The sequence below is a fragment of the Urocampus carinirostris genome, chromosome 15 (assembly GCF_059441175.1).
Source record: "Urocampus carinirostris isolate Australia breed hairy pipefish chromosome 15, RoL_Ucar_1.0, whole genome shotgun sequence".
Taxonomy (NCBI): domain Eukaryota; kingdom Metazoa; phylum Chordata; class Actinopteri; order Syngnathiformes; family Syngnathidae; genus Urocampus; species Urocampus carinirostris.
This window is the reverse complement of record NC_142363.1, coordinates 24,450,854-24,464,033: the sequence shown is the minus strand read 5'-3', so window position 1 is coordinate 24,464,033 and position 13,180 is coordinate 24,450,854. Positions and strand designations below refer to the sequence as shown.

The 13,180-nt window shown below is 40.9% G+C and overlaps 1 protein-coding gene across 2 annotated transcripts in view; it reads left to right on the top strand.

Moving 5' to 3' along the window:
- Positions 1 to 1,021: 1,021 nt before the first annotated feature.
- ttbk2a (tau tubulin kinase 2a) overlaps positions 1,022 to 13,180 on the top strand; it is a 33,727-nt gene continuing 21,568 nt past the window's right edge. For both annotated transcript variants that reach the window (XM_088354187.1, XM_088354186.1), the window contains exons 1-3: positions 1,022 to 1,200; positions 8,672 to 8,846; positions 11,921 to 12,068. In XM_088354187.1, coding sequence (XP_088210313.1) covers positions 8,778 to 8,846; positions 11,921 to 12,068 — 217 coding nt within the window. In that variant the 5' untranslated portion in view covers positions 1,022 to 1,200; positions 8,672 to 8,777. The remainder of the gene's footprint in view (positions 1,201 to 8,671; positions 8,847 to 11,920; positions 12,069 to 13,180) is intronic.

Below are 13,180 nucleotides of genomic sequence, written 5' to 3'. Positions count from 1 at the left end.
CTGCGTGGGTTTCCTCCGGGCACTCCGGTTTCCTCCCACGTTCCAAAAACATGCATTTTAGGTGAATTGGCCGGTCCAAATTGTCCCTAGGTGTGAATGAGCGAATGAGTTGTCTGTCCCTGTGTGCCCTGCGATTGGCTGGCAACCAGTTCAGGGTGTCCCCTGCCCACTGCCCGGAGATGGCTGGGATGGGCTCCAGTCCCCCCGCGACCCTAATGAGGATAAGCCGTACGGCTAATGAGATGAGATGAGATGAGATTGTAGTCCTGGGCTTCCATGATAACATACACCATAAAACACAGGAGCCTCCACAGACTATGCCGCAACTGACACTAGAAGAGCCAAAGCGGTGCTACGTTTTAAAAGGGCTCGACCATTTCGAGGCAGTTGCGTTGTTCACATTTTTGTTTTGTTTCAGTTTTTCTTACATTTCATCTTACGTTTTTCATCATATTTAAGCCTTCCCTGTCCTCCAATAAGGAAAACAGAGTCTTAAAAATGCTATAATTGTTGAGGGTGCTTGGGTAGAATTTTGGTGTTCTTGAGAACCCCCAAAAACGGCCTGTTTACGCCCATGCTGTATTAAAATAATTCATGAAAACGGATAAAATACGAGGAAAACGTATGAGTTGACAGTTGTGAAAATAATTCAATCTATAGGTAGTTTGCAAGCAGAAATGGTTAAATTCGCGGGTACCGAATCTCGAGTCTTGGCCCTCCGCCGCTTTGGGCCCGTTAAAAAAATAAAATAACTTTAGTCCACTTGGATTTGTATGGTAACTTTTAGGTTCGTTTGTTTTGTTGAAGCAAATTGAATATAAGTCAAATATTACTTCACGTTTAAAATCCACTGCACAACATTGTTGTGACGAACATGCGCGCGATCGGTTAAGCCGCGAGCGCGCGCCTCCCCCCCTAAAGCTCCTCTTGCGCGTGCTCGTCCGTCTTGTTGCGAGGGGTTGAATCCTCGGGAGCGCGCACGCAGGAAGTCCCGTGGTCACGTCACCGCACGTCACTGGTCCGCATCGACCGATACAAGAAGATGCTGAGGTGACAACCCCGAGAAGGAGAAACACATCTGCTCCCTTTCCGTCCCTTTTCCTCTATTTTTCTGTTTTTTTCCTCGCCCGGGGCGCCAGCGCGGATGTAGCAGACCTTCTATAACCACAACCGGGCTGTTTGTTTTCGGCTCCGAACGAGGTAAAGATCTTCACTTTGCAATCACACGCCACGCCATTTTACACTCCTGCGTTTGCTGTTTGCGTCGCTACGATTAACAACACTCGTTTCCACGCCAACATTTGAGTCCGTCTGCTTTAGAAACGTTTTGCCACGCAACGGTTGTTAGCGTCCACGGCCACTGCGGCTGCCGTGCATCCCACCCCCATTCCACCCGCCCCTGCTCCGAAAACACGGCACGCATGCTTCGCATGGGGGATTGTGTTGGGCGGATTAGACAAGGCGTGCTCATGTGGACGTGTGGCCACGCGTGGTCTTGACACGGGTGGGTCTGCTCAGCCCTGCTTGGGTCAGTTGTAGAAACGCATCCAAAATTTTTGCTGGGTGGGGGTAAACTGCGGGGTTGGGAGCAGCTTTTTGGCAAGTTAACGAAAAAAAGGTATTAGTTACTGACAGTTACTATTTTTTTATTTAAAAATTAATTGTATCATCACCTAGATGCAGGGTCCACATATCCCTTAATCACATGGGTCATCTGGCACCATTTCCTGTGGTGTGTCTTTGGCAGGTACAGCCTGGCGGCCTGTTTTTTTTGGGAATATGTTTGCTACCGTACATGAAACCGATAGTACTGGTATTCATGATTACTAGTAAAAGGAGAATGAAATGAAATGAAATTATCTGCATTTATATAGCGCTTTTCAAGTCAAGACTTCTCAAAAGCGCTTTACATTGTGCATCACATTTCCCAATAGCGGCCGTGCAGCCATGTGAGGCGCTAACCTGCTTATTGGGGGTATTAGGGGTTCAGTGTCTTACCCAAGGACACTTCGACATGTAACACAGAGGAGCCGGGATTCGAAGCCTCCTGATCGGACTCAGATACAGCACCTTCATCATCTGGTTGCCATTGGTTTTTGGTGTAAAGCGCCATCCAGCTCATCGGAGATGACCTCAGCATTGACGGGCAGCAGCGTTTAACAATACTGATACTAGATCATTAATAGAAAAACATATTTTATTCCGTCACTTTCACTAAAACTATGTTTCCCCAAAACTTAGTATTAAATCATATTGACACCTAAAAGTAAAGTAAGTCTCATCTCTCATCTCAGTAGCTGCACCGCTTATCCTCAGTAGGGTCGCGGGGGTGCTGGAGCCCATCTCAGCAATCATCGGGCAGTGGGCAGGGGACACCCTGAACTGGTTGCCAGCCAATCACAGGGCACACAGGGACAGACAACTCGCTCGCCCATTCACACCTAGGGACAATTTGGACCGGCCAATTAACCTGACATGCATGTTTTTGGAATGTGGGAGGAAACCGGAGTGCCCGGAGGAAACTCACGCAAGCACGGGGAGAACATACAAACTCTGCATAGGAAGTCCGGTAGCTGGATTTGAACCGAACACAGGAGGTTCCCAAGACCTTAGAACTGTGCCTGCACACGCGCTAACCACTGCGCCGCCGTGAATTACCATACATTGAAGCCTACTCCCTAAAATAACCACCTAATAAAAGAAATAGAGGAAAAGCGTGTACACCAACCTGTGGAAGCAGTGAACCCTTAATATTTTTTGGCTTGTGCTTTCTTGAGAGCTTGCAAACTAACAATCGAGAACCTCCATATCCATTTTGTCTCTGGGCTTCAAATAACTCTAAGATTACCTTCTCCATTCGTAGGTAATGCCCAAGACATTTTATTTTTTTTCTCCAAACATGGGTGTATTGCAAAACTTTACAAAACTAAAACTATACAAAAATATCATCACTCTTTTGCTCGTTGCTTTTGTTGTTCCTGTACATTCTGCAGCCCCTCCCTGTACGCTGCCTACCATTCGCTACTGGTGACACACAATCAAATACAGTATGTGCATATAAACTGACCCCTAGATTTTTTAATTTTATTTTAATGTCGTAAATAGAGCTTGGATGGGAAAATATTAGAATATCAGTAGGAAGAAATGATGTTTTCTCGTACTCTGTGCATGATACAGCGCAAAGAACAGATGACATTGTGATCCGTGTTCTGCTTTCAAAAAGTACCAGAGTAACGTACCATGTTGTAACAGCAGTTCAGTTAAAAAATGTTATTAATAGCGCATTGCACTACTCTCATTACAGAGAAAAGTACTGTAATTGCGTTCCAGGAACACCTTCCTTTGCAACGCGTTACTCCTAACACTGCTGGCTAAATATTGTTTTGACCCTTGCGGGTCCTGCTCACCTCTACGTGGGTCAGCTGCATTTGCACATGCATTCATTTTGCTCTGTGGGTAGGTCATAGGGGTAAAATGCCGGGTGGGCAGAGGGTAGCCCCACGCTGGGTTCTTTACACCGCCGGTCCCCAACCCTTTCTACAACATGGTACAAATGTGTGACCATATTCTTGCGGCCCACCCGAAGAATAACATTAGAAATAACGACAATAATAATGATAATAGTCCTAAATTCACAATTTAATAACTCGTCATGTTTATTTGTATCACAAAAATCTTAAATGGCTGCACAGACCAACATTACGCCATCCCCTGATCTGAAACCTATTTAAAGGCAAGGAAAAACTAGAGATGTCGATGAATGGTCGACAACCACGGACTGATACCAGTCTGCGGCCCGGTACCGGGCCGTGGGTATTTTGATACCGGGCCGCACCGAAAGGAAAAGTCCCATTCTTTTTTTAATTATTGCTGTTTTACTGTCATTACTACCTTTCAGACTGAACTTGAACCGGGGCTTTGAGGTGGTACTTTCGAATTATAAGCAATGTCGTTCGCCCGGATGGGCACAGTTACCTGTTGGTCGGTGCAACTGTCTCTGAAGATACAGTAAAGTATGAGTCAAACCAAACTTATGCACTTACAGACGCTGCCCGACTTACGAACAAGTTAGGTTCTGGACGATCGTTCGTAAGTTGAATTTGTTTGTAAGTTGCTACAGTGTTATATTTTGTATGTTTAAGGTTTATACAAGCATGTTTAAGGCTTGTATAAGTCACCTGTATTGTTTTGTACTAAAAATAAACATTACATAAAATAATATTCTCTATAAAGGTATACAAAGTGAAGTTTAACTTACTTTTGGAAGATGCGCTTCAAGTGGTCCTCCTCCATGGTAATAAGTGGCCGAAAAAAAGAGTTCCGACCATTTTCTCAACCACGTCAAGCTTTCTTATTCAACTTTCATTTCTAAAGAAACGGCCGCCTCTTTACACTTTACACCATCCATACCAGCTCAGTAGCCTAGATGGTAAGGCGCCCGCTTTGAGACTGGGAGGTTCGGGTTCGCGCCCCGGCCGAGTCATTCCTAAGACTTAAAAAGTGGTCGGCGGCGCCCTCTCTTGGCTGCGGCTGCATCGGGTCAGATGCAATCGACATTTCGTTCTGTGTACATTGTTACACAGAATGACAATACAAGGAAATTATTATTATTATTATTATTATTAAACGGATGCATGAGATATTAAACTCATGAAATAGGAAGAGGAAGCGAATTTCTTCTTCTGGAAGGATGCTGGGTGACCTTTCACAGCGCCACACGCTGGTAGCGGCAGAAAGAAGCACTACAGTAATGTCCTTAACTTGGAAAAAGGTGAACACAATACAAAATCAAACTTACAGCAATGTCCGAATATTTCTGACATACCGAAAAAAATGTACATACCTACAGTTTTACGTAAGTCGAATGATCTTATATAGCGGAGCGTCTGTTTAGCCAAACAGCGTTGATTGGTCAACTACATCATTGTTGTTATAATTATCATTGTTATTTCAGAAAAAGTACAAACATCTTTAATTTCTGCCCTTAGGCCGGGCCATGAAAATATTGTCAGAAAATGAACCGGTCCGTGGTATACAAAAGGTTCCCAACCACTGATGTAGATGACATAGGAAAAAAAATTGGATTGTATCTCATCATCACAATATTTTAGCTCACATTACCAAAACTGAATGTTAGAGAATGGAGAAGACAGAAAGTCATCCTGAAGGATACAAATACACACAAAAAAGAAGAACAAGGGTGTATCTGATGATGAATCTGACTTTGAGGGACATTAACTAAATATATGATATATTTTTTGGGGGGTATTTTGTTCATAAATTACATTTTAAATCAATTATTTTAATCATGGCCACACATATTCAAAAACATGGCCCTTATAAATCAGTGTGGTGATGAGGTAAAACATAATGCATTTTCCTCTGTCATCTACATCCCTAGTGGTCTAGTGGCTACGATTTCGCGCTCTCACCGCTGCGATCCTGGTTCGATTCTTGTTTCATCCAATGTTGTGCAAATGTGGTCAGCAATATTTTTCAACTGATCAATCATTGCTCAAATTCAGTAATATACTCCCGTAAAGGCTCTTGTATAACGTTAACCCAAACATCTGAAAGCAGCTGAACCCTGATTGGTCCATAGCTAAACCCTGAGGTCTTTTTTAATCAATATCATTCTCAAAAATCTGATGGATTTTTCTTGTTGAACCATATTCTATGAGTACTAAATAATCGAAAGCAGTGTTTACACTAATGAGCAGGCATAAAATGAGTGAGGGCTTAAAAAGGTGAGAAGGGTGTGGAGGAAGTACCGTATTTTTGTGTGTAAAGCGCACCTCTATTTTTCGATTAAAATCACAAAACCAACATAAAATTTACAGAGGATTTATCTCATATCCTTCTAAATCCGATGCATCATCAGATACTCCAAAGGATTGTTTTTTTTTTGTTTATTCATAAACTTTAGGACAGGGGTCTCCAATGTGGTGCCCACTAATGACAGCTGAGGTGCCTGCGGGCATTTTCTGAAAATGGCTCATCAGTGATGGGTCATTGTAATTTTCTAGTAAAATTATTTATAAGTTGTTGACTGAGTCAATTTAACCCTATTCCTATAGTTAATCTGGTAATAACATAGTAATAACATAGTAACAACATAGTGATAGCATGATAAGTTTTTATTAGAGAAATGCATATCAAATTGGGTGCCTTTTGCGCTAATTAGTAACAAAAAGAAGATCTCTGCCTGAAAAACGCTTTAGGACGACTTTCTGTTTTCCCCATTCCCTAACATTTTTTTCTGGTATTGTTAAAAAAAAAAATGTGCTAATGCTGTGAAAAGGTAAAGAAACTGCAAGCTGTTTTAATTGCACAGCAGCACTTTTTCATGAGACCCTACGAGTCAAATGAAAATATTACTAAGCTCACCCCAGCTAGCTAACCCAATTTCCAACATGGCGACTGTCAATTAAAAAAAGGATAGTTGACTGAGAGGGCCGCCGCTTCCAGGACAAGTGGATATTGGATCATCTCTTTCACCGAAATCAGAAATAACTGCATCTGTCTAATTTGCCAAGAAACTGTCTGTTTTTGAAGAATATAATATCAAGAGACTCTGTCAGACGGAACACGCTGACTACAAAAAGCTAACTGGAAACAAAGCTGTGAAAAGGTGAAGAAAATGGTAGCTGTTTTAATGGCACAGCAGCGCTTTTTCATGAGACCCTGCGAGTCTAATTAAAAGGTTACTAAGGCGAGCTGAGCTACAAGGTCGCGACGCTGATCACCAAGAACTGCAAAACTTTCACGTAGGAGGAATTTATGACAGACTGTTCAAAGAATGCCGGGCAAAATAGTAGGCCCGCACACATTTTCAGCCTACCAAATCTGGCCTGCTTTTTGAAAAGTTTAGACACAGCTGCCTTAATGCAATTATGGCCGTCAAGATTTGGTATTAAGAATAAAATGCATTGAATTGTTTTTGAATTGAATTGCTTGTTTCTTTCAAATCACATTCATGTGACTGTGATCCAACTAATCACAGCTCACTGAGCTGCAGACGAGCATCTGAATACGACAATCCATCATTGGGCTGTCTTGTTCACGTGCCGAAGCATGGCACCCCCCTCAAGGGCGAGGTCATGTTTCACGGCCCCGGCTTGCTATATCAACTCTAGTCCCCCTTCCAAAAAATGATGGATGGATGCCTTGGTGTTTCGGATCACGGCTCAGATATAATCTTGTGAAGGCCTGTTACGCAAGGACATGTGTCGAGCGATGAATGAAATGCTTGTGTGAAAGGATCTCTTACTACGAAGTTGAAATTGTCACTAATCTGCCTTGTCCTCAAGTAGACGTTCTTTGGTAAATCGCCAGGGGTGAGCGATGTGCAGTTGCTCAAGACGCGATTTGCCTCCAAGGCAGCTGCGGCAGCTGCGACGATGCAAGCCGCTCGAATTTTTAAGCCGGTGGCTTAGTGGTGATGTCTGGCTGCTAGGGTGGGCACATTTTCGAGTTCAAGGGCCACACTTGATTCGCAAAAGCGACAGCTGCGTATAGTCATATCTAAATGAGTTAGAAAATGTATGAAAATGTGTGTTGAGTTGTTGGAATGGGGCAATTAATTGACCCGTGTATTGTTGCAATAATGAAATGTGTCACAGTCTACTGTACATATAGTCATGGTTGGACTAGAGGTGCAGCAATTAGTCAACACAGAGTATGTGTAACAAAACTTCTTAAGTTGGAGAGCATTTTAGCCTGGTTACGTCAAATAAAACATCCAAAGTTTGCAAAGCAGACCTTGCGTATGGTGGTAGTACCATAGTGATCCACCAATATTTAAAGATAACAGTTGCATCATTGCTAAAATTCGCCCTATGCTGTCTCAGTCGGGTGAGGAGATTATAATTCATGCGTTTGTTACCTCCCGTCTCGATTACTGTAATGCACTACTCTCCGGTCTCCCAAAGTCCAAAATCAAGAGCCTTCAGCTGGTACAAAATGTTGCAGCGAGGCTTTTAACTAAGACAAGAAAGTTTGATCACATTACCCTGATTTTAGCTAACCTGCATTGGCTCCCTGTTAGCTTAAGATTTGATTTTAAGGTTCTTTTGGTATTATACAAAATCATGCATGGACTTGCTCCCTCATATCTTTCAGATTTAATTTCGCCCATGTTCCGGTCCAGAGCCTTTGCTCTAAAAATGCAGGTCTACTAGTAATCCCAAAGCCAAGAAGAGATCCGCAGGTTTGAGAGCGTTCTCCATTCGGACCCCGGTGGTGTGGAACCTCAGTGGAACTGTTTGAATCTAGTCTTAAAACACACTTCTGTTCTATAGCATATAAATAACCTATATTTTATGTTGACAATATCTGTGTATTATTTGTTATTGCAAAATCCATTGCAGACTGGTCATCCTGGAAGGGGGATTACCTCCTGTGCGTTCCCTTCTCATGGTTTCTTTATTTTTCTCATGTTGAGGTTATTAAGTTTTTCCTTGCCAGCATGTAGGTTTTAGATCAGGGGATGGTGTCATAATAGTCTGTGGTTTGCAATAATATGTGGTCTGTGCAGCCCTTTGAGACTCTTTGTGATTCAGGGCTACACAAATAAACATGACCTTATTCGTAAAGTTTAACAGAAATCCGACTTGCATCGGGAGGTACATTTTAACGCTTCTTAACGCTTTGCTTCACTTTTCATCCGCAGGGTCATTTTACAGGTTCCGGATGCTTGGCCCCGTCTGAGACTGTCACTGGAGAGTGGTGGCGGGGGGCGGGCAGGGGCAAAGTAGCGGTTCGGGTCTTCAGGCGTTATGAGTGGGGGAGCAGAGCAAACAGACATCCTGAGCGTGCTCTCCCTGGTGAAGGAACGATGGAAAGTGGTAAGTAATGATACAGGTTTTAGCCAGAGGGGCTAGTAAGTCCTCAGTAGTCACTTCAGTATACGATCCAAGTGTTCAAACCGCTGTGCTCACCATGATAAAATTCAGAGGTAAGACCTTAAGCCCGAGTCTGAGCCCGACCCAAAATTGAGTCAAGTCGGGCTTAAAATATTAATCATTGCATTACGGTGAGGCCGGGTTTCTCTCTCGCTAATGCAGAGTCTTTTTGAGGCCGTGAGTAGTTCAGGCCACGAACGACCGTGGTCCGCAAATAAACAGAAGTCGCCTCATCACAACACTTACTGTACTAGACTCTTAACTTGTTCCCGTCAACTCATAAAAAAAGATGTCAATGATTGAAAATTGTTGGTAATGTAACCTTTGCTGAGACAGAAATCTATATGTTGGTTTGGTAAATGTTTATAGAGTCTTGTTTAACTTAGAATTCATTAAAAAAATGCATGTTTTAATTCTTCATACTGTATATCTGTATCTCCCAGCTAGAGGGTTTTTTTGTTTCTATTTTTTGTGGTGTAAATTTCCTAAGCAGTTTAGCAAATTTTGTTGCTATTTATAGATGTACTTGTTTTTTTTTTGTTAGAAACAAAAGTAATTGTTGTTCTGCAGTTAGTCTTGTTTTTTTTTCTAGTAAAATATAAATATTTTATAACATACTGTACTTAAAATACTTTTTAAAAATTTGAACAGTTTACCTAATTTGTCGGGAAGAAAACCCCAACAAAAATGAAATGAATGGAAAGGAGCAGAAAGAAAACAAGTTCTATTTAGATACCTAAAAAAATACTTATTATTTAAAGGTTGTGTCCGTCACAACAATTTTGTCCTGGCTGACGCCATCTTCTGTCTGAAATCATGATCATTGCATCCTTTTGTTGCCTGTGCAAGTATGTGAAATTCTTTAGAAATAAACTTTTTTTTCATCCTTTTTGTGGTTTGGGTTGGCATTTGGACTGTATGTGAAACAGTGCTTTTCTTACTTTCACCATTTTCATTGTAGAATGAAAATGGTAGGACTACTTAGTAGGAGAACTTGCACAATTGGTGGTTGAGTAAATACTTATTTGCCCCAATGTATTACTTTTCCTTTCAAGTTTTTAACTCTAAATGAATTTGTTTATTTGTATAAACCAATTGAATAAAATGGTCCCTTTTATAAACAAAAAGACGGTGAAACATAACTTGTGCAGGTAAATGCAAATGTCCTGGCTAATCTTTTTTATTCACGTATTGCCGAGATATCAGACATAAGACACTCCATCAGTTTATACAAAAATAGATACATCACTCAGCCATTTTCTTTCTCCGACATGGCCCTTATGCAATATTTTTCAATTCGATGCGTCCCGCGTTGCAAAATATTTGCCCACCTTTGCTTGAGGGTAACATTTTCTACCTAAAGCCCGTTAAATCATGTGACTCACTGGTTCCCCCGAGCCACAATGGACTTTTCCGGGGTCACAAAGTAGCACTGCGGCAGCGGGAGGTCTAAAAATAGCCCTGCTGATGCTATTTCTGGCACTAATTGAGCTATAAAGGCGGCAAGGGGAGAGGGCGCATTATTCCCCGCAGGCGAAGAGAGCGAAACCGGCTTCTTGAGCGCCGGCCGCGTTATCTCCTCACCGTGCAGCCCACTTACATAAGAATGCTGCAGTTAATCCCCACATAGAGGGCTGCAAAGGGCGCGTGGCAGATTAGCGGGGAATTGAAATATACACTTACTAATGCTAATAGGTGAGGGTGTAAAGGTCGAAGAGAATTAGGTGAGAACATGTGCACAGTGTATGACAGCTACTTGTTTTTTTTCTGGTGTATTTGATTGATTAAATAACCGTTTGTCTGATGGGGATTTTGTAGAATTTAATACATGGAAAATCAGAAGAATGCTCTTCCCCCTGAGATTCGATGTGCAACCTCAGTGGAAATGTTTAAACCTAGGCTTAAAACTCACTTCTATTCTATAGCATATGGATAACCTATGTTTTATGTTGACAATATCTGTGTATTATTGGCCCTCATGTAGGTTTTAGATCAGGGGATGGTGACATAATAGTCTGTGGTTTGCAATAATCTGTGGTCTGTGCAGCCGTTTGAGACTCTTTGTGATTAAGGGCTATATAAATAAACATGACTTGACTTGACGAGAAGCAAGTTCTTTTAACATTTAATTTAACATTTATTCACTTTGCGTTAACTAAATTAGACACAATTAAGACATTACTCGAATATTTTTACTTCTGTAATTAGATTTAATATAAACCAGGGGTCTGCGACGTGATGCCCGTGGTTACCAGGTAGCCCCCGAAGAACATCTGAGTAACCTGCGGACAGGTCCTGAAAATAGCTCATCAGTGTTTGGTCATTGTGATTTTTCAGCAAACTTGATTTCTAACTAGCATGATCTTTTAGTTGTTGACTGAGCTTATTTTTAACTCAACTTCTAATAATTACAACCAAGTAATAACATAGTTACAACATAGTAAAAACACCGTAAGACATTATTATTTTAGAAATGCATATCAAATTGGTAGCTTTTTGTGCCAATCAGTAAAAAAAAAAAGATTGGTGACCCCTGATATTAACAAATAACCTTACAATTTTATAAAAACAAATGTACAACTACGAAGTAATTATAATTATTTATCAAAATTAATCACTTTTAGCTTATAAAAAATAATATTTGATCGATTTTTTTTTTCTCAGAATAAAGCAATTTGATTGATAAACTGGTACAATTTTTGAATCTTATTTTACCCAATAGAGAAACTCAATAATTATTGCAATTAAATATAAATAAAACTCACATTGTTTTATACTTTATTGGTTCATTAAGATGCAGTTCATTTGATATAATTCAGTGGTATCATGGTGAGTAATTAATTAATAAAATAATTATTTTGGAAACAGATGTTTTAAATTGTTAAGTGGAAAACACCTCATGGTACTTTCAAATAACAGAGTAATAACAACGGCAATTTACTGTAATAAATGTGTGATTAAAATAATAAAATGTGTCAATTCTTCCATTTAACAAATGTCTGTTTGTTGTCATCCAGGCAAAGAAAATCGGGGGCGGTGGTTTCGGGGAGATCTACGAAGCGCTAGACCTTTTGACCCGGGTGAGCGTGGCGCTCAAAGTGGAGTCGGCACAGCAGCCCAAGCAGGTCCTCAAGATGGAAGTGGCTGTGCTGAAGAAACTGCAGGGTGAGTCCTCAAATGACTTCAGCCCGATCAGTTTCGTTCGTCGCCCTATTGATCGTCCTGACCGCTTTGACCTGAGTTTGGATACCTGAGATGATCTTTAGGATCCCTGACGGGGACTTTCAAAAGTTTTCACAGCGTTTTGCTTGGGAATGGTAGTTTTAACTCGTTCACTACTCTCCACTAAAGAAGGCACTTAATTTGATAAGAAAATCAAACCCTGATACCTTAACTGGGGGTTAAGAATCTTTTTGACTTAAAAGCCATGAAACCGAAATACTTTTAGTTATCTTTTTACTAATTTATTATTTGGGAAGCCACACCATATATTTTAAGACAAACAAAACCGTTAAACCAGTTTTCCAAAAAAAGCTAGTTCTTCAGCACAATTTATTTCACTGTGTGACAGTGTGTTAAATTGATAAAGTCTATGAAATAATATCATAACCTGTGTCCCATATCGCCAAATATACCAATTTGTCTCTGTCCTACAGTTACTTAGGATTGTTTGAGACTCATTTGACTATCTTTTTTGTCCTAAATAAAGGTTTCAAAATAAATTGCTTGCAGAGTTCCTTTGTAAAAACATCAGAAAATACTGCAAACGAGAAGGTTATGGATGTCTTTACTTACGGCAGAGTGTGTGCTGGTTAAGAGAGAGAGTGAATATTGCTTGGTGAGATCCTTCCACCCATACCGCTCATCCAATCAAAATGCTCTGGGTGTTTGGCTAGCGTTTCTGGGTATTTAAAGTTTGTTCTGGGGGTTTTCTTCATAAACTGTTAACATTTATTGTTTAATGAGCTTCCATATACAGGATCACATAGAGCGGTACAGCCAAAACAGGGTATTTGGGTGTAACACTGTGACTGTAAACTATAATGGTGACTCTGTCCTATATATTCTGGACAAAACCTTATGTCTACTGAGTCGCCTTGGCTTTGTATATTCTACAATTTGAACGATTCAGCGAAAATTAGCATGGTCCTGTTTTATGTACTCTTGAAAAGAGCCATATCTGGCTTGTGAGCTATGCATTCCTGACCCCTGCCTTAACTCTACACAATCCAAACTTTTGATCCTGTATTTGTTTCCAGCAACTTTACATTGCATTA